This window comes from Vulpes vulpes, chromosome 15 (genome assembly GCF_048418805.1).
Source record: "Vulpes vulpes isolate BD-2025 chromosome 15, VulVul3, whole genome shotgun sequence".
In the NCBI taxonomy this organism is placed as follows: domain Eukaryota; kingdom Metazoa; phylum Chordata; class Mammalia; order Carnivora; family Canidae; genus Vulpes; species Vulpes vulpes.
In genome coordinates this window covers 90,094,398-90,119,641 of record NC_132794.1, presented here as the reverse complement: position 1 = coordinate 90,119,641, position 25,244 = coordinate 90,094,398, and the positions used below count along the sequence as shown (strand labels likewise).

The following is a 25,244-nucleotide window of genomic DNA, read 5'->3' as shown; positions in this document are numbered from 1 at the left end:
CTTCCCCCACAAAACTCACCATATAATCAATGACTGTTTCCTTTTTCATGCAGAAGCAGTTAGCAAAATATGACAGTTGCCTAACTCACAGTAAGAACTGTGTTCTTTTTCAAAAAATTATAATATTACATCAGAAAAGAGTGTGTAATTTTTGCAAAATTCCTGTGAGAATCTCCCCATCTAAAACTGTATGCTTTTTAAGGTTCTATTGAAGAGCAGAAAACCCACTGAAGTTGTCTCCTATGACATCATGCTCATTTTTGTCATCATTTTTGTCCTAGAGGAAAGTGATAAATGGAGACCAGTGAACTTGCTCACCTTTGGAGCAGCCACCATGTTCCCAGACCTGGCTGTGGGCTGGCCTTTCTTCTGTCTGCTTCAAGACCAAACACAAGAGTCTGTAGCTGCTCAGAGACTTTAAAAAATGTACTCTCTCTTCTACAAACAGAGGACTGAAACTGTGCTGATGACAGCTGTTATTCAGAATTACTTGGTTTCTGCCTCTGTTCCTAAAATTTCTATCTCGTAGGCATTAAGAATCCATGAGTTCAGTCTGGCCCTTGGAAGAGAGCCATCTATGATCTTAACATTTATTAAGCATCCCAGTGCCAACTACGGTCCTTGGCTCCTGTCAGATACTCAATAAATGCTGTTGGATAAATGAATACTAAGGGTTCCAGGATCTGTAGTACATGGAAGCAATGCTTTATAGCCTAACTAAAATTATAGGTGGCTCTCTTTCATAGTCCAGGCCTAATTTACTTAAAGTATCAAAGAGAGAAGCAGAAGGGGAGCAGAGACCAAGTGAAGGGTTATCCTGTTTTCCCTTTTATTCACCATCATAGCTAGTGATTGTGCTTTTACTGGTGTTTTTCCCTCTACAGAACAACCTTTATCACTTTGTTTCTACCACCAAACCCCTACTCCACCATCAACCTGGCTAAATTCCTTTATGACTTAAGTCTCATGTTTTCTGACATTCCTACCTTGTCACCTGGGCGGAGCTAGTACCTCTTTTTTCAGCCATGTTTGTACTCCCAGAACACCACTCTATACACATCATTGTTATTGTTTTTTTTAAATATTTTTTTTCTTTATTTATTTATGATAGTCACACACACACACACACATAGAGAGAGAGAGAGAGAGAGAGAGGCAGAGACACAGGCAGAGGGAGAAGCAGGCTCCATGCACCGGGAGCCCGACGTGGGATTCGATCCCGGGTCTCCAGGATCGCGCCCTGGGCCAAAGGCAGGCGCCAAACCACTACGCACCCAGGGATCCCCTTGTTATTGGTTTTGTTGTATTCTTTCATACTCCTTTATTCCTTTTAGTCTCCTTCATTAGATGGTGAGCTTCTTAAAGGGCCAGAGCTTTCCATCCCTGTATCCCCAGGATCCTTGGAACCTCACACAAGGTACTCCATAAATACTAAGTGGACAAAAGAACTGTAACTGCACAGTGTTGCATGGAGGGACAGGAGAATTCTGTTCCTGTCAGAATGAAAAGATCCTCAGCATAAAAACACATCATATAGTTGTTTAGATACTTACACCAGCAAACCTGTTCACAATCCGACCTGTGGGTGTTGTGTCAAAAAAACTCATGGGAGCTTGAAGGATGTTGCTTAGCAGTTGCCTGTGAAGGATGTTTGATGCATGGGTGGAACCATGGGCACTCAAGAGATTTGCCATGAGCACAAACACACCTAGAAATGGAACCAATTTAGTCAGCACAATGCACAGGACCTGTGCCAAGGACACAGTGGCAATTTTTTCCCCCGAGTCTAGGCAAAGTACATAGACTAGACAGATTCTGTAAGAGGTGGCTGTCATAGCCATCTGACATACCTTGAGCTAATCCCAGAACTCCATAGACGCCAATTCTCATGTCCCTCTGAGAGGCTGGATAGTTAGTGCCATTAAAGGCTTTAGAGTCATTGGTCCAAGCACTGAGCCAGAGGTTGGATCCAATATAAGCCACAGAATTGATCACATAAGCAAAAATGATGAGGAATATCAAATACCATCCTATTGCTCGTAGGTACTTCAGGTAGATGGAGAACTTCACCTGGAAAGCCCCAACCTCAGTATTAGAAATCCTGATAGCTTTGGGGGAGGAATTATCTAGAATACCAATCACAAGGGGGAGTGGAGACCCTGGAAAAGTGGATAGCAGGTAGCAAAATTTGGTAATCTGTGGTCTATTTCTGCTTTGGGCCAGCATAATAACTGAGGCTGAAATACAGCACAGGTAAATAACATCACATTATTAAGGAACTTCTAGATGTAATTGAAGGAGAAAGATAAAAAACAGTGGGGCACATCAAACACACAACAGAGTGGAACGGAGTTTATACTGCAGACCTTGGCATTTGTTTTTATTAATGTGGATTTAAGTTAAAACCAAGGTCTTAAGTTTTATTAATTTGAACCATGTGCTCCCAGATTGATTTATTAGCATTCTCTGGCTCCAAGCATTGCATCTCACAGCAGTTCTGTTGTTCTCTCCACACATTAGAATGGAACTGCTCATGAAATGTGGTATGTGGATATTCACAGGACACCTGTCACTCTTGGAAATAGGATTTGATAGAAAGCCCAAAGCCTCTGCTGACATTTCAATGACAAATTTTGAGATTTGCAAAGCACACAACACATATCTCTCCTGTAGATGCATATTCAAGTTATCAAACTTTAAAATGTTCAGATCCCAAGACTTGTGTCATATCAAACAGTACTTTTTTTTTTTTATTGTGCTGTTCACCTTTCCAGTTTGTATGAATTCCTTCTTAATTAGTTTTTGTCCTTTCACTGGTTCCTCCTCCTCCTTCAGAGTGTTCACATTCCGGGTTTTCAAAGAGTTTCTTAGGGATTTCTGATGTCTGCTCCTGGACCTGGAACTGAGCAATGGAGAGAGGGGAAGCATTCGTGAGCATGCAGGTGCATCCCTACATGTCAGCCTCTCTTCTTACATAGAAAAGCATTCCAGAACAGATGGCTGTAGGGAAACACCCCACCCCACCCTTCTTCTCCATTCAAAGAAACAAATGAAGAGCTGGGAGTGTCCCTGATACCCACCACTTCAGGAAAAGTCCACAGAGAAAAAGAACAATCAAGTGGAAACATGGAAGTGACAAGGGCTGCAGGCTGAGGAGATGACCAACCTGCGACTAAGTGTTCGATGAAGGCTGTTCTCTCTTTTCATGGTCAAGGAGGCCACATCCTCAGGGATTTCCTCCACACTGGGCATCAGCCCACAGTCATCATCTTCTTCACTGTCCTCGTTGACTAGGAGACACATCAAAGGTTAGGAAGACTGTGACACAGAGATGCAAAGTTCTATGAACAAGGAGAATTCTTTTCTGATCTTGCTGGCCCCGCAGCAAGAGAGCCCAGATGTACACACAGTCTGGTATGCTGTGCTCCAGAAATATCACTTATTAGTACATCTTCTCATTGAAAAATATCAGGATAAGGGAGAGAGGAGTTTCTAGTAGGAGAGAAATGGTCAAGAGGAGAGAAATATTCCCAGAAGCTTCTCAGTTTCTTTGCAGCAAGAAAAAACTTTTTAAGGGTTATACTAGATAAGCAGGAGAGTCCTAATTCCCAGAATTGACTAAAAAGGTAAGTGTAAATTAAACATGCTCTTCTTGAATTTCAAATAACTTAACAAAGTTTTATGAATTTAAAACATTTTTTATTTTTTTCTTTTCCTTTTCGAGAGGGGGCGGCAGAGAGAGAGAGAGAGAGAGAGAGAGAGAATGTCAAGCAGGCCCCATGCCCAGCATGGAGCAGATCATGAGACTTGATCCCACAACCCGGAGATCATAACCAGAGTCGAAGTCAAGAGTTAGATGCTTAACTGACAGAGCCCCCGAGGCAACACTGAGTTTAAAACATTAAAAAAAAAAAAAAAAAAAAAAACATACCCTGCAAATAAGAAGGAAATTTTAAAAATTGAAAATAAAGCGTAAAACAGCCTGGGCATCAGTAGCAATGGTAAGGACCTCTGGAAATTGATAACTCCATAAAAGCAATGGCAAAATATTGTTAAAATCAACTTTATACTCTGAAATTAACCCAAGTCTGGCAACAACCCAAGGAACATTTATTTAAGAAAAATGGTGAAGTCTCAGTAAAAACGATAAGTTTTGTGATACTTTACCTCATTCCCATCCCCCCTCCCCTCAGATCTGCTGTAGCCTAGAATACTAACAACCTCACAAACATAGTAACTAAAATAAAATAAAATAAAATAAAATAAAATAAAATAAAATAAAATAAAATAAAATAAAATCAGCAGCCTAACTGCTGGAAGGAACAGAAGGTGTTCAAAACACTCCCAAAGCCTCATCCTGGCACCATACTGAAGTCTGACAATGGCACAGCAAAGACAATCACTGAGATATTGATTACTCAGCAAGGAAAGGGTTTATTCAAGAGAAAGCCAAATGAGGAGAAAAGAGAACAAGCCTCAAATAGGACTCCCCAAAGGAGAGTCAGGGAAATTTAAAGGCAAATGAAAAAGGCCTGGGTAAAAAGTTGCAGTTGTGATTACTAGTCCTGTTAACCCTTTGGTTACCAGTTTCAATCCCTAGAGAATTGTCATTATTTGACCTGTCTGGCAGTTCTCTAGAAAACCCCAATCACAGGGCTTATCTTTACTGGATCGGACTTGGAGCTAGCTTAAATAATCAGCAGCCATTGTTTAACTTCACAGCTGCCTGAGGTGATGATAACAGTTGGAGCAAAAAAGAAGCTAAACAAAAACTTGAAAGGAAAAGCTGGGGAAGAAGATATCCTTAGGGAGAGCTTTGATATTTTTAAGGTATTCCTGACAATCTAGAATACCATACACACAGGTAGGGCTGTGCACATGCTCAAGACTTGAGAAGGCCCTATTCTCTTATGCCTGACTAACCGTCAAGGATCTGGCAAGCAGGAAACAAAAGGTGAAACAGACTTGTGAACTGCCTGCTGGAGTGTTGAGGACATGCCTTCCCTCCCACTATGCACCTGCACACACAAGGCCTCTCAGAAAAAACTGAGTGACTTATTGGTTCCAGACCCTTAAGGAAATCTCTGCCCAATCATTAGTTGACCAACCAAGCAGAGATTTCCATGGCCACATCTGACAAAGACTACAGATTTAATAAGAATTAGTTCAGGAAACTCAACAGGAGGAACTAGAGCAACAAACCCTAGAAATGGAAGGAGACGAGAGAAATCTTATTTCCAGAGTTATATTATTTAAAGTGACAGTTTTTAGGATACCTGGGTGGCTCAGTGGTTGAGTGTCTGCCTTTGGATCTGGTCATGATCCCCAGGTCATGGGATCGAGTGCCACATTGGGCTCCCAGCAGGGAGCCTGCTTCTCCCTCTGCTTATGTCTCTGCCTCTCTGTCTCTCTCATAAATAAAGAAATAAAAATCTTAAAAAAAAAAAAAAGATAAAGTGGCCAGTTTCTAACAAAAAAATATGAGACATACAAAGCAAGAAAACATAAGGCCATATACAGGGAAAAAATGTATATACAGTCAACAGAAACTGTACTCAGGGAAGCGCAGACATTGGACTTATAGAGAAAGACTTTTTAAAGATTTTATTTAGCCCGATGCAGGTTGATCCCAGGACCTCAGGATCACACCCGGAGCTGAAGGCAGATGCTCAACCACTGAGCCACCCAGGAACTTCTAGAGAAAGACTTTAAATTACTATTTTAAGTACGTTCAAAGAACAAAAGGTAACCATGTCTAAAGATCTAAAGTATGAGAATGAGTTCTCATTAAGTAGAGAACATCAATAAGGAGATCAAATATAAAAAGAAAAATAGAAAAATAGAAATTCTAGAAAAGTACAATAACTAAAAGTACAATCTCTTTACTAAAGAGATTGGGCATTGTGACTTACTCCCATCAGCCATCTTAGCAGAAATGCCATAAGCTTGGACCAGAGGGGAGACAGGATGAAATGAAGGACCACTGTCAGACTTCTAGGATTCTTTTTATTTTTTTTTTAAGATTTTATTTATCCATTCATGGGAGACACAGAGAGAGAGGCAGACATAGGCAGAGACAGGACTCCATCTCAGGACCCCGGGATCACGACCAGAAGCAAAGGCAGATGCTCAACTACTGAGCCACCTAGGTGCCCCACACTTCTAGGATTCTACAGACAGAAAATGCACTAATAGAGCCCTCCAGCTGTGAACATGTGTTATCCTTCAAGACAAGGGAAAAATGACCCTGGGGTTGGCTACTCCTCAGTTCCAGAGGGGTTGAAACCACCAGCCCACTTTGAGCCTAAACAACAGACAGCATCAGGCCAAACAAGATCATTATCAAACCTTAAAATCTGGTGGAATTTGCCCTGCTAGATTTTGCATTTGCTTTGGTTTCATAACCCCCTTTTTTCCCTTCTGATTTTTCCCTTTTAGAATGGGAATGTCTACCCTAATGCCTTTCTTACTATTGAAGCAGATAACTGGTCTGACTTTACAGTTTGACAGATGGAGAGGTATCCTACCCCAAGACTCCAAGTCTCAGCCACAACTGATTTGAGTGAGTTAGATGATGAAATTTGGGACTTTGAATTGACATTTAGATGAGATTTTAGATTTCAAGATGATACTGGGATGATATAAGACATTGGGGATGTTGGGATGGGGTGAATACATTTTGCACATGAGAAAGATATGAATTTGGTTATGTATGTCAGAGGAATGTGATAGATTGGATTGTGTCCCCCACCAAATTCATACATTGAAATCCTAACCTGCACTACCTCAGAATGTGACTTTATTTGGAAATAGGCTCATTGTAGATGTAATTAGTTAAGAAGAGGTCAGACTAGAGTGGGATGGACCCCTAATCCATAATATCTGATGTCCTTCTACAAAGGACAAATTTGAACACAGACTCACACAGGGGAGGATACCACATGAAGATGAAGACAGAGAGCAGTGTGATGTCTGTAAGCCAAAAATGTCAAAGATTGCCAATAAACGTCCAGAAGGTAGGAGAGAAGCCTGGAACATGTCCTTCTCCATCACCTTCAGAACCTTGATTTTGGACTTCCAGTCTCCAGAACCATGAGAAAATAATTGTCTTGTTTAAGCCACTCAGTTTGTAGTGTTTTGTTATGGCAGCCAGTTAAGAAACTAATACACCAAACCAGTTATTGATACAGGTCACCTTGCCCTGTTGCCCTTCCCTTCCCTTCATGTCATGGTCCATACCTTGAATCCCAGAACCAACAACAACAGCATGCCAGGCATTGCTCAGAAATAGTGTTTACCAGAACAAGGCTTGATGAGTGGTTTTGCAAACTGATCTTCGTACATAAAGGACAAGATTCTTTAAAGGGGCCGTCTACCCATGGGGGTTTATAACAGAATGCAGAAACTCAGATCATGGCAAAAAAAAAAAAAAAAAAAAAAAAAGTTTAACCTTAGCATAAGGAAACTGTCAGAGCAGGTCATGGTGATGTGGTTAACTGAGCAGTAACTCAGGGGAATCCAGCATCAGACATTGCCCTTTGACTTGGGACCCTTGCTCCCCAGGCAGGTACTTCAGTTTTCTCCAAGCCTGTCCCTAGAGTACATAAAGCCTGACGTGAAGTTCTGACCTTTTCCTTTCTGCTGGTTCCCAGTTCCCCTGCCCCAGCCTCCTGAGATAGCTGCCAATCCCTGTCACCCACATCATCCTGTTCTTTGTTTCTGCCCTATCCCTCCGACACTTACAGAGTTACTGGTTTAGGCTTTTCTTTCTATCCTTTGTGCTCCCCAGGGTGGTTTTGAACCATCACATTTCCTGACCTCAGTGCCTGCATGAGTTCCCACTTGCAGGCTTTATAGCTACTCCCTCTCCCAACTGAGTTCTGGAATGCACCCTCCAGATCTTGCTTTCTCAGGCTTGACTTCCTGCTGGTGACTGCTATCTGAAGCAGATACCAAGAACTATGTACAGGACTACTGATGGCAGATTTTTGAGAAGGTTCTCAGGGGGGTGCCTGAGTGGCTCAGTTGGTTAAGTGTCTGCCTTTGGCTCAGCTCATGATCTGAAATTCCTGGGTTTGAGCCCCACATTGGGCTTCCTGCTCAGCGGGGAGCCTGTTTCTCCCTCTCCCTCTGCCTGCCACTCCCCCTGCTTGTTCGCTCTCTGTCAAATAAATAAATAAAATCTTAAAAAAAAAAAAATAAAAGGAAAGTCCTCAGGGATCAGGGTTTCACTGCTGACTAGAACTAACTGGTGACCCCAGCGGTGGTGGTATTAGGGGCTATTCCTGTACTATACTGTGAGACCATGCAAACTGCCCTGATTTTTCCCCATTTAAAACCCCCAGTGTTATTGGTGTATTAGTCAAGATGCCTTCTTAGGGCTTATCTAGAATTTTGTAGTATGCTATTAGTATCAGCCCAGAAGCTGTCCAGGAAGTGGTTTTAGTGGATTCAGGGTAGGTGGGCTGGGATGTGTGATTTGAATCCATAGAAGCACAGCATCCGTAAAAGGGGGTCCCTGATGCCACTAGCATTTCTTCCACAAGGCTAATCACCCTGAATCTTCAGTCATACCCTTCTAGTGTCCGTTGACTACATGTCAGAGACCCTATGAGCAAGATGAACCCCCAGTTTGGCTCAGACACAGAGTTGCTATGTGTGATTTTTTTTTTTTTTTTTTTTTTACAGAGACATAAAATACTGAAAGAACAGATTTTGGATCTCTGTGTAATTCACTTCCAAGTCGAATTCACTGGATACTGAATAGTTCAGAAAGTAAATAGCAGTTTATCACTCCTACCCTTTCCATACCCAAGCTTTATCCTGTTCCAATCCTCCTCACATACCTGTGGCCTCTCCTTCAGGACCCGTCTGTTTTGTGAATGTCTTCAGAATCTTAGCAAACAATCCTTTCTTGGCCAGCAGAGTGTTGTAGGATCCCTTCTCCAAGATGGTGCCATTCCCCAGAACCACAATCTCATCCACTTGGGGAAGAAAGTGAATGCTATGTGTAACCAAGAGTCGAGTCTGAAAAAAACAACAGTATGTTGTACCACCAGCTTCTCTCTGTGAGACCCTCTGTCCACCACCATCCTTGGCTTGCTCTTAAAAATGAAAGGAACTTTCCACTGACTATGGGGTAGCTAACTTCTAACTACCCAGAAGGTCTACTATCTTCCTTCATTTTTCCTTTTTTTTTTTTTTAAAGATTTATTTATTTGTTTATGATAGAGAGGCAGAGACACAGGAGGAGGGAGAAGCAGGCTCCATGCCAGGAGCCCGATGTGGGACTCGATCCCGGGACTCCAGGACCGCGCCCCGGGCCAAAGGCAGGTGCTAAACCGCTGAGTCACCCAGGGATACCCTCATTTTTCTTTTTAAGAGCAAGCCATCAACTTAATTCATATAGGGCCCTGTTTTAAGATGTAGCCTTGACCACTTGGCCTCTTTTACTTCTTTCCTTCCCTGCACCTCATCCTAACACTAGGCCCTGTGTGTAGGAGGAGATTCCTTCTGGAGTCTATATCCTGGATATATTCAGTTATTTTCCTTTAGGGACAGAGAAGTTTGCCCACTCACATTCTTCCAGCTTCCTGGGAGCTTATGAATGTCACCTGAGATCAAAGCCTGTCAACATAACCGATGCATACAAAACTAATAACTAGCTAGCCAGCTAACCAACTTCAACTAACAAGAGCTGCTCAGATTCTTTTAGCACATTAGAGACATTGTAGGGACATAAAACCTTGTCTTCAGTCCAAGCCCTCTGTGGTATGGGAGATTTGGGCATCTCTTGTATTCCTGTCTGTTTGCAAACCACACCGACTACTGAAAATAAGGACTCCAGTTGGAGAAAGACAAACACTCATGGATCAGTAATGCAGTTCAGACAGAAGCAATGGGGTTGAAATGGGCCTCTGGAGAGATAACCCAAACCACTGCCTTTGCTCTCTCTACTTCATAGCTCTATAGAGACTAGATCCCTCTTATCTGGAAGACCCAGGAAATGCTCATCCCCCAAATCTCAGCTTTTCTGGGAGCCTTTCCTGAGTCCTCAGATAAGACTTGGGTATCCCTCTGATGCTTCTACTGTAGTTTCCACAGACTGCCATTATAATAATTCTTGTATTATGATATTATTGTTTGCTTTTCTGTATATCTTCCCATTAGATTGTATGTTACTTGAGACCAGATCTTTTCATCTGTGCAGGCTCAGTCTTTGCCACAGACCAGTCATAGGGTGGTATACAGTTCATGAATGAATAGAGCCAAAAGGCCTTAAGGACAGGAGCCAGCACCAGGAATAGGAGGGAGAGTGAGTTCCTGTTGACTCACTGATCCAAGAGTGGCAAAGAGCCTCGGTGGGACAGCAGCCCACTTAACCTCTGATTGGCAGCAGTTAAATCAGAGGATAGGTGAAAGAAACAGGCCAAACACAGATGGAGTTTTACTGACTGATGCTGAGGGAGAGATTATTGACAGCCATCATTCTACCCTTGCTGTTGGTGAGGAGCACATTCAAATCCTCAAGGGGCTCTGTTAGCCCCTCCCCCACTCAGCCCACTGCATCAGGGCAAATATGCTAGCTTGTCCATGGTAAGGAAAGCCTAGTCTTCACCTACCACCAGCTCTTGTGACTTGCTCTGACCTCTTTATCTGTTGTCTCACAGGAGCATTGTGAGAGCCAAATGAGGCAACATAATCAAAGTGCTTAGCATAGGCCTAGAACATAATGAATACTCAAGAAATGTCAGCTTTATTTTTATGCTCAGGTTGAGTCATCCTTTCCAGGCATAGCATTCCTATGTTCTGCAAAGGTTCCAGGGAAGTATCTTAGAACATAGCTCTAATACATGAGGATGATCTATGTTCCAACAGCAACATAAGTTGTTGGGTCCTCTGGGAGGTTTTCTGACACCAGCCAATTCTCTGACATCAGGTAGGTATTCAACAATTCAATTCAATTCAATTCTAACTACCTGGAATTAGCACAAATCCCACGGTTTAAGAGCTCAGTCTCATGAGACTGGCCTGACTTCAGATGCTGGTTGTGAGTCTTGGGCCACCCATATTTCTGACCAACTAGCTATAAAGCCCCTTCCTTGTATTAGTGATTTGCTAGAATAGTTGATAGATATCCAGAACACACTTGATTTATGTTTGTCAGTTTGTTGTAAAAGATACAACTCAAGAAGAGTCAAATGGAAGAAATGCACAGGGCAGTGCATGGTGGTGTGGGTGCACCTGTGGGGTGCACCAATTGGATAACCCAATTGTGCTATCCTCTCAGCACCTTCACAAGATCACCAATCCAGAAGCCCTCTGAATCTCATTTTATTTTAGGTTTTATTTATTTATTCATGATACACACACACACACACACACACACACACACACACACACACACAGGCAGAAGCAGGCTCCCTACAAGAAGCTGGATGTGGGACTTGATCCAGGACCCTGGGATCAGACCCTGAGCCAAAGGCAGTTGCTCAACCGCTGAGCCACCCAGGCATCCCTGAATCTTCATTGTCATAAATTTTTATAACCCAGTCTTTAGCTCCTCTCTCCCTCCCCCAGAGGTTTGTAGGTGGGGCTGAAAGTTTTAACCCACCTATCACCTGGGCTTTCTCTTCAACAGCCCTGTCCTAAGGCTATGGAGGCATCGTACCGTAAGCCACTCTTTAGGTTTAAGAACAAAAATCTCCTAGTATTACTCAGGAAATTCCAAGAGATAGGAGCCCTGTGTCAGGAAATGGAGACACAGGCCAAATATATTTGTTGTTATGCTACAGGTCTCAAAGTGCCTTTTAATACAATCAATCATTTTAAGAGGCTCAAATGTCAGAGCCCCAAGACTCAGATTAACCAGTTCCAGCATAAGCCAGGACCTCAAGATGGGAGCTTTCCTGGGTCCTCTCCTGGGAGACCAATTCTGACACTGTATCTCCTCAGCAACCTAGGGGACAGGTAAATAAGAAAATTTGCTTCAGGACACGCAGCAGTCCTAGGAGATGTGTCTCCCTACTGCCACCCCAATGTTGTTGTTTTTTTCTTTATGTAACTTCTCACCTTGCCTTTCAATAGGCCATTGGGACCCAAGACCTTATTGAAAATATGTCTTCCCACATGAGCATCCACAGCCGACAGGGGGTCATCCAGAACATAGATGTCTGAATTCTGATAGGTAGCTCTGGCCAGGCTAATCCGCTGCTTCTGACCCCCACTAAGATTTATACCCTGAAGAAGAAAATAATTTCTATTAAGCACTACTCCATAGTTCCACCCTCACAGAGACTAAAGGAGGGGAAAGAAAGAGATTTGCTTCAATAAAGGTATCGAGGACTTTAAAACCTTACAAGTTTCTTTATACAAGTAAATAACTTTGGTTCAAATAAATTATTTCAGGCCCAATAATTAAATGTATGCCCAAATTACCATTTTTGATTGTATGATTTACTCATGATTTTTGTTTCCTGCCCCATGGGAATGTAGAGCTATACTAGGGCAGATTTTCTCTATTTTATTCATGGATGTAATTCCAGCATGGAAAATAGTGTGTGGCACATAGTAGGTACTCAGTAAATGTATGTTGGATTAACAAAATCATTCCGGATCTATGTCTGGAGTCTATATCTAATAAAGTCTTCTAATATCTGAAGATCCTTGTCATCCAAAGACTACTCTACTCATTTTTAGTAATAGGGAGGAAGGTTAAAAACATCTTAAATGTGTATTTATTTGTGACCATATAATGGATACAGTATAATCATTAAAAATCTATTTTTAAGAAAGGCATTTAATAAGCTGAAAAAAATCATTCACACTAAATTTCTAAGTGTGTGAAGCAGATCATTGGAACCTTCCTCTGGGCTTCACTCATATCAAGAGGTAGAGTCAGAACCTCTCAGCTCTGGTCCTGTCTCTGCTGTTCCTCTACCTGTGAGGCCAGCCTTGGGCCAGGCACTGGTTACTTAACCTCTCAGGTCCTAGCCTCATCAGCATTCTTTTAGATGACACAGTTCTGATATTTGCTTCCAGCTACAAAATTTTAAGTTTCAAATATTGCATAAACTTGGTTTTCTGGTATTTGTTCCAACCTGACTACCAAAACCGGCCAGCTCTTCTACTTCCATCCTCTTCACCATTCTCATTTTTTAAAAAATCTTTGCTATTTCTTCACCCTTTAAGGTCTCTTGGTGTCCAAAGTACCTTCTCTCCAATCTCAGCCAGGTCTCCTCCCGGCAGCACTTCCAAGTCTGGTAGGAGGGCACAGGCTTCTAGCACCTGCTGGTATCTCTTTTCATCCAACTTAGATCCAAAAAGGATGTTGTCCTTTATGGTGCCATTCTGAATCCAGGATTGCTGTGGGACATAGGCTATGGTGCCCTAGATGGGAAGGATCAGACCATGTGACAGTTGTACCTCCAGAAATACAGAGTTTAAGGAAGGAGTGGCAGGATGGGGAGGAAAAACCAGAACATAGATTTGAAGAAAATCAATGTTAGGCTGACTGAGCATCTGATATTTATAAATGTCTTGTATATATTGCACCAACCAAGGAGAAAGATTTTATATCCTATCCACCACTTAAATATTTGCCCCCCCCCTTTTTTTACTATTACTTCCTAGCCATGATCCTAAAAATTGGGGGATGAATGCACATGCTACTTCTAGAACAGGGCTTTAGTTTGACCTCAGTGAGTTTCCTAAGACTCTGGTGAGAGGGCTAACACTGATAAGGGGGATGATATAGATGGTATTTTAGGAAGAACCAAGATATTTGAATTAGGGTGCCTGGCTGATGCATAAGGCAGATCATGTCCAATGAGAGATGGAGCCTGACAAAGGCCTGTATTTGAGAATGGGCTCGCTTTTGAGTTAGCAAGAAAAAGCTTCCCAATATACTGGAAACTAAAGTAACATGGTGTGTCAACTATACTCAAAAACTTTTTTGAAAAAGCTTCCTAAAAGGAGTTAGGAAACTGGGGTGCCTGGGTGGCTCAGTTAGCATATGACTCTTGATTTTGGCTCAGGTCATGATCTCAAGGTCTTGAAATCAAGCCCTGGGTTAGGTTCTGTGCTCAGTGGGGAATCTGCTTGAGATTCTCTCTCTCCCTCTACTATTCTCCCTCCCCCCTCACATGCACACTTGGACTCACACTCTCTTTCTAATAAATTTTTTAAAAAGGAGTTAGGAAACAGATTTTAATCTGTAGAGTCTGTTCTGCTTTACTGTGTGTCTATTTAATGTACACTAGCTCATAAGCGACTGGTAAATTAAGGAATAAGGTCAGTATAATGCAGAAGAAGCATTAATTCTTCATTTTCTAAGCATGTCAGTATCAAGCAATCAGGGGCAAGCTTTCTCATAATTAAAAAAGAAACGCTTAGCAAGATACAAAGATCTTAAGGAAAAAAGCTTAAAAAAATCTATTGACATGCCTTTTTTTTTTAATGCAAGTGATGGCTGGTTAAATGATTCTAAATATATAAAATTTCCCTTAAATTTAACTCTGGGGAAGCAGAGAGTACTAATGAGGACATTATGAAAAGTTTTCTTCTGTTAAAAAAATTTGATGAAGATATCTACACCCTATATCAAATTTTGGTATTGGAAGGAAGTACCCTCGAAGCCCAAGCTCTCAAAGGAGAAGGCAGGGGATCCAGGATTAGCTGTGATGCTGAGTGTCAGTTACAGTGCTGCTGCTTTAATTGCTATTATTGTTATTGGTTTTGTTGGTACCCTGGTTACAAAGTTATGTAAGTTTTTTTTTTAAGACTTATTATTTATTTATTCATTCAGAGAGAGCGAAGAGAGAGGTAGAGAGACACAGGCAGAGGGAGAAGCAGGCTCCATGCAGGCAGCCTGATGTGGGACTCGATCCTGGGTCTCCAGGATCACACCCCAGGTTGCAGGTGGAGCTAAACCGCTGCGCCACCGGGGCTGCCCAGTTATGTAAGTTTTTAATGATGTTTTTAGAAACACAGATAAAGCAGAATTGCCTGTACTTTGAAGGAAGAAGAGTTCTATTTAACAGCTTTCAAACTTAAATATACACATATAGGAATCACCCGGGGACCTCATTAAAAATGCATATTTTTAGAATCTACCCTTGGGTCTGAGTATATGTGTGGAGTGGGGCAAAGAATCTAGTTTGCAAGTCTACCAAATGTCTGTAAGACCCCTCCTATTGCAAAACAACAGTGGTTATCAGATTCTCTTCCTCAGTGCTATATGGTCCACATTTGAATGTCAGAACTCTTCTTGGCATCCTCTCTCACCTTGATGGTGATGTGCCCATGGACATCTTCCATTTCTCCCAGCATGGCTGACATCAAGGAAGACTTCCCAGAGCCTACAGTGCCCACCACAGCCACCAATTGGCCTGGCATAATGTCCAGGTTCACACTGAAAGAGAGAAGCGTATTTGAAGGAGATGAGGGCAGTTATTCAAGAGTGGTTCAGGCCACCTCTCAGACTATCCATGTTAAGTCTGGTTTGAGTCTTACCCACAAGACTGGAAAATTTGTCTTGGATATAGAAGACTTTGAAGTGCTTCTTTAATATCTTTTTTTTTTTTAAGCTCTAAAGGGCTAGAGAGTGAACCCTTACTCAACTATCTACAAACTGTCTGTCCCAGTGTAGTTTCAACTGGAATAATTCTCTTAGCACCAACATGGTACCATTGACAAGACCTAATGAGAATCTGGTGACGTGAGTTCAAGTCTCAACTCTACTGCTACGCTGTATGATCTTGGAAAGTCACTTTCTCCGGACTTCCATTTATGAACTAACAGGGTTGGAATAGATAAGTGTTTCCCAAACTTGGCTGTTCAATGAGAATAGCCATTCAGTGGGGCACTTGTAAAAAAGCACAAATTCCCTGCCCCTTCCCTCTGGAGATCTGGTTGTGTCCTGCTGGGGAGGGGCACACACTGGGCTGGACTCCTAGCAACTCTGTGCCCACCTATTTTTGAGTCCCTAGAATATTTGGAACATTAGGAACTTGCTCACAATATTTCTGAATCTGCCTATTGCTATAGTATACATCTAAAAGAAGTTCAGCTGAAAGTGGGAGCTGTGTCTAGACTTCTCTCTGCAAAGGGAGGCTTTCAGGTTGAGAGGGTTCAGAGGAGGGGCTTCTGGCCCCAGTGCATCCTGGGGCAAGCTCCAGAATTCATATCAAAGGCTGTAAGAATAAGAGAGAAGTTTGGAAAATCCTAGGTGCAACAGGAAGATTACATGCGCTGGATTGTGAAGAAAGATGTGGCCTGCTCAGGCTTCCTGGTGTATCGTGTGTGCTATGTTCAGTGGAGCTGGGTATATGCTGTGTATCTAACCCTGCAGGTACTAGGTTTTCTCCTATCCAGATAGCCCTGTGATAAAGTTAAATTTCTAAATTAGGCCCAGGAAGAGATTAATGACAATAACTAATGAAGTAGAACAATTATAGCAGTATACTATAATAAAAGGTAGGTGAATGTGGTTTTACTCTCTTATTGTACTGTACTCACTCTTCTTCTGATGATTCAAGATGTGACAATGCCCATGTGCAGAGCAGAAGTGAATCAATGACGTAGGCACTGTGACCTAGCATTAGGCTACTACTGACTTTCTGACTATTTGTCAGGAGGATCATCTGCTTACAGAGAGGACGACCAAGGTTGCCTGTAGGTAACTTGAAACCACAGAAAGCAAAACTGTGGATAAGGAACTGTGGATAAGGAATCCATGTGCAGCATGGCAAGAAAGGGCTGGCTAAGGGCAGAGGAGGTGGGATGTGGAAATGGGTTTTTTAGATGTAAAACTCTGGATCTCAAGTTTAATCTTAGTTAGAGGCGGCTCCCATTGCTCACTGTGGGGAACGAAGGCATATTCTTGGTTACTATTCTTGAGTGAGTGAATAAACTTAAATTGATTTCAGATTCTTGGATGTATCCTTTCCTGTACCCAGAGCCCGAGGCCACTTCCCAACACTGCACTACCTCCATCCACAATCCGGAATACCTGTCTTCATGGGTCCTTAGCAGGATGTATGTGTCCCACAGGAAGACAGTAGAGAGGCAGATGTAATTATAGGGAAAGAGGCTCAGGGGTTTTGCTGTCAGTACATCCCTCCGGGGGTTCAGCCTGCACTATCTCTACCTGAACATGGGCACATGTGCCCTATTACATGGACCTTTCTAATAACAGGGCTGGCAAAGAGAATTCTGAAGAACAGCAGGGTGGGAAGGGGGCAACTCACTCTCGGATTGTGGCTTCCGAGTCCTGGTCCCAGGTGAAGGAGGCCTCTGAGAACTGCACAGCTTTGTCTGTGGAGAAGAAGGCCCCTCTTTTCATGAGCTGTAGGCCCCATGTGTCTGCTCCTTCTCAGCCCTCATGTGTTTCCCCCTCTTGGCTTCCTTCAGCAACACCTGAGATCCCCTCTGCCAGGCGCCAGCTCCTCCATGAACAGGAGGGAAAGGAAAGCTCCCAGCTGAGACCAAAAGTGGCCTGCAAACAGGTTGGATTGTTGGATTGTTGAATTGCCAACCTTGTCAGTAGCCCAGACTCTTGACTTGCAGACACTCTGGGTCTGTTCTCGGGGCCCCTGCTGCCTAGCATCCTGGTAAAAATTCCAGCTCCAGATAGAAATCTAGCGGCTCCCTGAACTCCAGACCCATGGCTTGCTCTGGCTGTGGCTGCCCCCCAGGCCTCAGAGCTCCAGTCTACCTTCCCCAATTCCTATGCTTGGCACTATCCTGACTTTTGCTTTCTAGATGTTTTGCAGGATTCCCTGCTCATCCTCAGAGTGGCTGGCCCAGCTTTGTTTAGCAATCTGGCTAAGTACTCTGCTCTAAATGAAAGCACAATTTAAGTAAAAACAGCAAGCTTATTATGTAAAGGTGGGTTTCAGGATAAACTCCCAGGTCTCCCTTTCAATCAGTTTGCCGCCAAGAGGCCCCAGATATTGAGTTCAGGTGCCAGCTCTGTGGCTAAGCTTGGGGAGCAGCTTCAGATCCATTACCAGAACTGCTGTCACGTCGAATGGCAGATGTGTCTAAGTCATCCCCTCCCAAGTACTTTTCCAGGCGTTCTCTGGAAACGCTGGCCTAGAGAGGGACACAAGGGATCTGAAGAATAAAAAAATCCAATGACAAGCACAAGCAGGGAGAGGATTTTGACTTTGCCATCAGCCCTGGACGTGGAAGCAGTCCACCTGCTGAGTTTCTAGCCAATGATTTGCTATTTGCCACAGCTGGACCCTCTGGACACCTACCACAGACTCATCCACACCTCAGCCTCAAGAGACAGAGGGAAATTAAGATGCTCTGTTTCAGCTCCTTAGAAAACTTGGGGGTCAACTCTCTTGCCATCTCTCCAATCTTTGGACCTGGTTCCAGAAACTGTCTTCTGCCTTCCTCTAAGACGAAACCCTAACTTCTGTCTGGTTTTGGTAACTGGGCCCTGGATGTGCTCTTCTGTACTTGAGTCCATGCCTTGGGCTCATCCGGTGTCCTAACTGAGCCACTACTAGGACTCTTTATAGAGGAATTGGCCACGGCACCATAGTGACCTTTCACATCTCCACATAGGCCAGGTTTAAACCACAGCTGACCCAAGCATTGGCAGATATCCTGCAGTCTCCGGAAACAATGAGAACTTGGAATTCTCGGGGGCTTTTACAAGGACATTTCTCACTTGCCTCCCTATTTCCAGGGAACCTGTCATAAGATGGTTTCTCCTTGCCACCCGGGTTCTATTGAAGGAGCAGACTCTGCCTTGCTCCCTCCTGAGCACCGCTGTAGGCTACAAAACTGTGTGGGTGCTGCTGCGCCAATCAGCTCTTCAGACACAGGGAGCCACATGGCGGGGGTGCATGGTCATCCTGTGAGACGGGGATGAAGGGAGTGGACACCTCTGCTGATTTTGCTTTGGTTATCTGTGTAGTAAACTAACTGCATCTAAAAAGAGCCTGCTGTTTCTCTATCAGTCAAATCTGTTAGCCTTTCTTCACTCCCTCCAGGACAGGGGGGTCACTCTTGTGGTCTGAGCCAGCCACTGCCTGGGTAAATGCATATCACTACACTCCATCTTCCTGGCCACCTCACCAGTCTACCTCGTGTCCCATGAATGTCCTCCTGAGGTCTGGTACCTGGTCCATCTCAGTGTCTATGCTCACTTTGCAGGACCCAGACACTGCCTCTGGCCCATCCAAGATTTCTTAAACTCTAAACTGACAGCTCGAAGCTCAAGAACTGCATTCAGTTTTACCCTTACATAGCTTCATGCAAGACAATGTCTTTTCTTTCCCTTTGTGCCGTATTTCCCTAATGCTTATAAATACCCCAAAGCCCTGGAAAAATGTGGGGGAAACCAGGCTTGGAAAGGGGCTTAAAAATGTTCCAGGTACCAGGGCTCATCACCATCATCTCACTAAATGCTCTCACAAGCACTGTCTCCCTGTGAGGTAGAGAAGATTGGTATGATTATCCTCATTTTATAGTCAGATTAATTAGGGTTCAGAGAGCTTGTGATTTTACTAAGATCAAACTTGGTCTCCAAGTTTGTCGGTCTTTACTTGGTCTTGGTCTTGGTCTTTACTTGGTCTTTACTAAGATCAAACAAAGGTCTCTAATTGAAAGTTCACCAGCAGAAGCTAGACGTGCACTCTGAGAGGCTAGTCACTTTGGAACGTAAGGCTTTTAACCAGAGATAATCAGCCAGCAGTGAGAGATCCTACCCACCTGGAGCATTGAGGAGATTACCATGGGGAGCATGCTCAGGGGAAAGCGCAGGATATTGAAGAGGGTGATGGAGGTGAATGCCTTCTCTGCATCCAAAACATTATTGCTGTCCACCAGAGTGTAAACTGAAAACGTGATCACAGACACCTGGAGAAGCAAGGTCACGAGGAATTCATTCCTAAACGGGTCCAAGTGGCCTTATGCTAAGACTCAGGAACATGGTATATCAGAGTTGAAGGAGCTTTAGGGATTTTTGTCTCAATCTTCTTGTGTTACAGCTGAGAAAGCAGAGCCCAGAGGAGAGGAAATATCTTGCCTGAGGTCACAAGGTCAGTTAATGGTATCACTGAGACCATAGTTTGGGTCTCCTGGCTCCGATATTGGTGTTCCTTCCCACTCTAAATCCACACAGCCTCCTCAAGAAGATAGAAAGTCTCCTATGCAAACCATCCCTGGATACCTCATTGATGCCAACCATTCTGGAAACTTGCTCTGGGCTGCCAGAGCACCAAATTGTACACTGGGGTGAAACTAGAGCTAGGACACGAGGTAGGGATAGTGGCTCTGAGAAAGTGAGGAGGGGCCAGAGCTCCCTGGATTTGAGGGCTAGGCCTACAGCACTGGGCAGCCTATCTAGAACCTTCCCCTTCAGGCAGCTGATTGATTGGCAGCTTCCTCTTCCCAGCCCATTGATTGCTGTCACTCACCAAGACCGGAGTTAAGTATAAGAGAAACACCATTACAGACTGCATCTGCCCGAAGGTCAGCAGGTTCTTGAGCTCTTTCTTCCGAAGTTCGTGGACTTGGTTTTTGAATGAAGGTTCCCAGGCAAAATATTTCAGGATCTAAGAGGATAGAAAACAGCACAGCTCACACTGTTCCCCCAAAAGGGCTCATCTGCCCAGATTTTAGGATGTGTTCTCCAAAACGGGGGATGGAAGGTAGAAATCCAGATTATAAAGTATGATTATAGAAAGATAGGCTGCATTTGCTGACAACCTACTATGTACAAAATGGTTTATACACATTATCTTACTTAATCCTTATAACAACCTTAGTGTGATCAATTGTCCCAGTTTACCTGGGTCTAAGGGGTTGCTTAGGACATGGGGCTTTCAGTGCTAAGCCCAGAAAGTTCTGGGCAAACCAAGGAGAATCCCTGACTTTTGCAGAATTATTGTATCAATTTTAGTGATAAAGAAACAGGCTGAAGAAGCTAATTAACTTTTTTTAATTTTTTTAATTTATGATAGTCACAGAGAGAGAGAGAGAGAGAGAGAGGCAGAGACATAGGCAGAGGGAGAAGCAGGCTCCATGCACCGGGAGCCCGACGTGGGATTCGATCTTGGATCTCCAGGATCGCACCCTGGGCCAAAGGCAGGCGCCAAACCGCTGCGCCACCCAGGGATCCTGAAGCTAATTAACTTGACCAAAGTTACCAAGCTAGCAAGTGTTAGAACAGAGATGCAAAGTCAGAGCTATCTTTTCATTTTACTAGATTTAGCAAGAAGGCATATCAGAGCTCTGTGTAGAGAAATATCAGGGATTAAAAGAGGCCTCCATTTCATTTTCAAAAAGTTTAGGATAATACTTAAATCCTTGAATTCAAAACAACACAAATGTTAAAAAAAATAACATCTTGGTGACCTTTGTGGGAGGAAATGCATTATTTTGAAAGCTGGTCAATAGAGGGAAAGAAGCAAGCATTTATCTTGCCTATCCTGTACAAAATTTATTTTAGGGTAACTAACTAGTTGATTAACGATAATTCTTCATTATAGAATTCCAGCTAATCATTGCCAAAGATTAATAGAACTAAAATTTAATAGAACTAAAATTTCACTCTTTTGCTCCTAATGAAATAATAGATCAAGGTAATGATCATTCATGGATGCAAGAATTCTTATGATAGTTTTCAATTTTTTTGAAAATTTATTTATGATAGTCACAGAGAGGGAGAGAGAGAGAGAGAGGCAGAGACACAGGCAGAGGGAGAAGCAGGCTCCATGCACCTGGAGCCCTATGTGGGATTCGATCTCGGGTCTCCAGGATCGCGCCCTGGGCCAAAGGCAGGCGCCAAACCGCTGCGCCACCCAGGGATCTCACTTATGATAGTTTTCAATGTTGGCTGCATATTAGAATCACTTGGGGAGCTTTTAAAATATATGTATGCCTAGGCCTCAACATCAGAGAATCTAATTTAAATGGCTTGAATTAGAGCCCAAAATTCAGTGGGTTTTACAAACTGCCCAGGGGGTCAAAATGTTTCCAGGGCCACAAATCACTGCTCTAGGTGAAAGAATGGCAGGAAAAAAAAAAAGAAGAACAGCAGGAAACCTATTAAGGGGTGAATCAGACTGACAATACCTGGATCATATCTGTACAGTACCCTCTGAAAGTATCCTTCCTCCCTACCCCTACCAAACAAACAAAAAGAAACAAACAAACAAAAAAACTATCTAATCAAGCCTCTAGATCTGATTACTAATTTATAAGAAATGCAGGAAACAACACAATCTGGTTTCTCCAATATGACAAAAAAGGAATTAAAAAAATACAAAAGGAAAGAGTCTATTATAGATTAAAAGAACTAGCAACTAAATGCTATGTTTGGACATTTTTTGGATCCTTATTCCAACTAATTCAGCAAACAAATGACATATGAGGCAATCGGGAAAATTTAGCAGTACCCAAAAAAACGAGTGATCTTTTTTAGGTATACTAATGGTATTGTGGCTATGTTAAAAAATAAAGTCTTTTAGAAACAAAGTATTTATGAATGAAATGACAAGATATCTGGGATTTGCTTTAAATATAATCTAGCAGAGCATGAAGTGGATACACAGATCAGATCATGCTGATAATTGCTAGATGTGGGTGAGAAGTCCACTGAGATCATTCTCTACTTTTGTGTGCATTTGACAATTTCTACAGAAAAACATAAAAACAAACAAACAAAAAAAACATTTAAGGTAAATAAACAGAAATCCAGGTTTGAAAGAGGGCCTGAAACAGATAGAAGGAGAAGCAGGAGACTTGGAGACTTGTGGACAGATGAGCCTGGAGTCCTATGACACACCTCAGGCCCAGAAGGAGCTGTTCACAACCCCTACCAGGCTTTGTTGAGGCCAAGAACCCTTTGCTGCTGCTGCCACCATTTTACATGGAGGGCCTGCTTCTCCTCAGTTTCTCACCTTGATCCCACTGAGAATTTCATTCATGATCTTTAAACGTTTGTCTTTATTCTTCATATTTTTTACCTGCCAGGAAAAAAGTAAAACAAAACACACTTCTTTGTGAGACGGTTCAGATTTGCCATGGATGCTAGGTTGTGCTGGTGACACTTGTAGATGACAGTTGGTAAGAACTTGAAGTGCCCGGGATTGGGATGCGTCTCTCCCCACCGTGCTCTTTGTCTAGGCTGCTCCTGCCACACCTGTCGTCATTCTGATCCTTAAACGTGTCAAGCTCATGTCTGTCCCTGCAGGCTCTGCCTGGCTTGCCCTGTTCCCAGGTTATACTTCTGGGAACTTGCTCCTTCACAGTCAGGCTCCTGCTATTCAGAGTTGAACTCACATGTACCCTCACATGTATGAGGCCTTTCCTGACCCTGTCATCTAAAACCACCATCCACTCACTTGCTATCATATCACCCTGTTTAATTTATCATGACCTGATAGTTTTCTTGTTTGCTTCTATTTATGGCCTAAATTTCCACTCTAGAAGAATGTAAACTCCACCAGAACAAGAGCTTTGTCTAATTTGCTGCCCTGTTCCCAGAATAGCATGTACACTATATCTTTTAAAAATAATTATTTGTAACTAAAGGAATGCAAAGGGAATGAATGAATGTATCACATACAGCATCCAGTCCTCCCACCCAATCTGTGATTCCTGGCAGATCAAAGAACTGTCTGCAGGGAACCCTGCCACCTAGTAGTAGCAGGGTTGATTGCCAGGATTTAGGCTTAAATTTTGGGTCACTCATGTGTCTGCTCTGCATGATTGGTTTGTATTGCTATGATGGGGAAAACAGGGCCAATCATCACTATTCTAAGAACAGCCCTAGGTCACCTGCCTGGCTCAGTCAGTGGAACATGCAACTCTTGATCTCAGGGTTGTAGATTTGAGCCCCATGTTGGGTGTAGATGTTACTTAAAAATAAAATCTTCTTTAAAAAATAGAAAATAAAAAAAAACCCAGCCTATCAGAGCAGGGTAGAAGAGTTATGTGCAGGGTCTCTGGACAACTCCCCTCTCTGCCCTCTAACATGAATAAAGAGAATATAAACCTTAAGATTGGTCAAAAGATGAAAGGGTAAGATACAGAAAACCGCATTCATGTGGAATGCTGTAAAGTCTTCCATCAGCTTTGCCTGCCCAAATGCCCAAGAGTTAGAGTAAACAAAAGACTTTTAGACTTTGAAGAAGGTATATATATCCCCAGTTTGACTCAGTTTCTTTACCTGAATAGCTCTACTCTTAGAGGCAAGTAGCCCATTAACTGGAATTAGGAGTATCATCACCCCAACACCTGCTAAGACGGAGGGTCCCAGCTCTGCCCACAGGAAGTAGATAGATAAAGCAATCTGGAGAACATTTGACCACAGCAGATGAATGAAGTTGGTCACATCCATGAGCTTCTGAGCATCCACAGACATCAGGTTCACTGTTTCTCCAATGGTGTACTGCTTCCTGGCCTGGTTGGAAAGGGTCAGCGCCTAAAGATAAAGATTGGAATTGGGAACAATAGACACAACTTTTCCAAGGGGCTCTACCTTCTTGCCTCCCAACCTTATACAGAGTTTTCTCTCATTCTTGACTCCTCTTTCAGGTTATTTCCACCTCCTTGAACCCCTTACCAGCCCCACCCCAATATATACATTTCTTTGCTCAGAAAATTTCTTTTCTTTAGTGTCAGTTTAGATGGAATTTGTTCTGAGAAGACTTTCCTGGACTCCTGAGTTTGGGTTAGATACCAGTACCTTCTGTGTACTCCCAGAACATTCGGGGCTTACTTCTGGCATTACATTCATCATACTGAACTGTAATGATGTCATTTTTCTACTTCTCCACCAGACATAAACTCAGTGAGAACAAGGGCTACATCTGTTCATTTCACTACCATATCACATGGCACACAGTAGGGAATCAGATACTGAAGGATGATAGGAAGGGAGGAATCACTTATTGATTCTGGCCTTTTAGATTTGGTTGTGGCAGTGTTACTTGGAGCCATGTTCTCAAAAGGAAGTTGCAGCCATTTCCAAGAAGGACAGAGGTCTCAGAATGAAGAGGAAAGCTGTGCGGTTCATGCATTTGAAGCAAAATTTGTTTATTGTCAGGAATTTGCAGGCAATATCTAGATGCTGAATCACATAGCAGTGGCTCCTGTTTTCATGTTAGAGAGACCAAAAGATTTATCTCCACAGGTCTGTCACTTACAACAGTGCCTTGCACAAATGCACCCGGCCAAGGGACTTGAGGTGGGGGCACCCAGCCAAGGGACTTGAG

At 43.0% G+C, this 25,244-nt stretch overlaps 1 protein-coding gene across 2 annotated transcripts in view; it reads right to left on the bottom strand.

Annotated features, from left to right (window-relative positions):
- The window catches only part of ABCC2 (ATP binding cassette subfamily C member 2), a 63,247-nt gene that overhangs the window by 12,750 nt on the left and 25,253 nt on the right, over positions 1–25,244 (bottom strand). For both annotated transcript variants that reach the window (XM_025991919.2, XM_072739753.1), the window contains 14 exons: positions 24,197–24,451; positions 22,926–22,991; positions 20,439–20,576; positions 19,732–19,878; positions 18,012–18,096; positions 17,250–17,316; positions 15,286–15,412; positions 13,213–13,389; positions 12,073–12,240; positions 8,847–9,027; positions 3,167–3,290; positions 2,767–2,902; positions 1,851–2,070; positions 1,554–1,708 (listed from right to left, as the gene is read on the bottom strand). In XM_025991919.2, the coding sequence (XP_025847704.1) occupies positions 1,554–1,708; positions 1,851–2,070; positions 2,767–2,902; positions 3,167–3,290; positions 8,847–9,027; positions 12,073–12,240; positions 13,213–13,389; positions 15,286–15,412; positions 17,250–17,316; positions 18,012–18,096; positions 19,732–19,878; positions 20,439–20,576; positions 22,926–22,991; positions 24,197–24,451 (2,046 nt within the window). The remainder of the gene's footprint in view (positions 1–1,553; positions 1,709–1,850; positions 2,071–2,766; positions 2,903–3,166; positions 3,291–8,846; positions 9,028–12,072; positions 12,241–13,212; positions 13,390–15,285; positions 15,413–17,249; positions 17,317–18,011; positions 18,097–19,731; positions 19,879–20,438; positions 20,577–22,925; positions 22,992–24,196; positions 24,452–25,244) is intronic.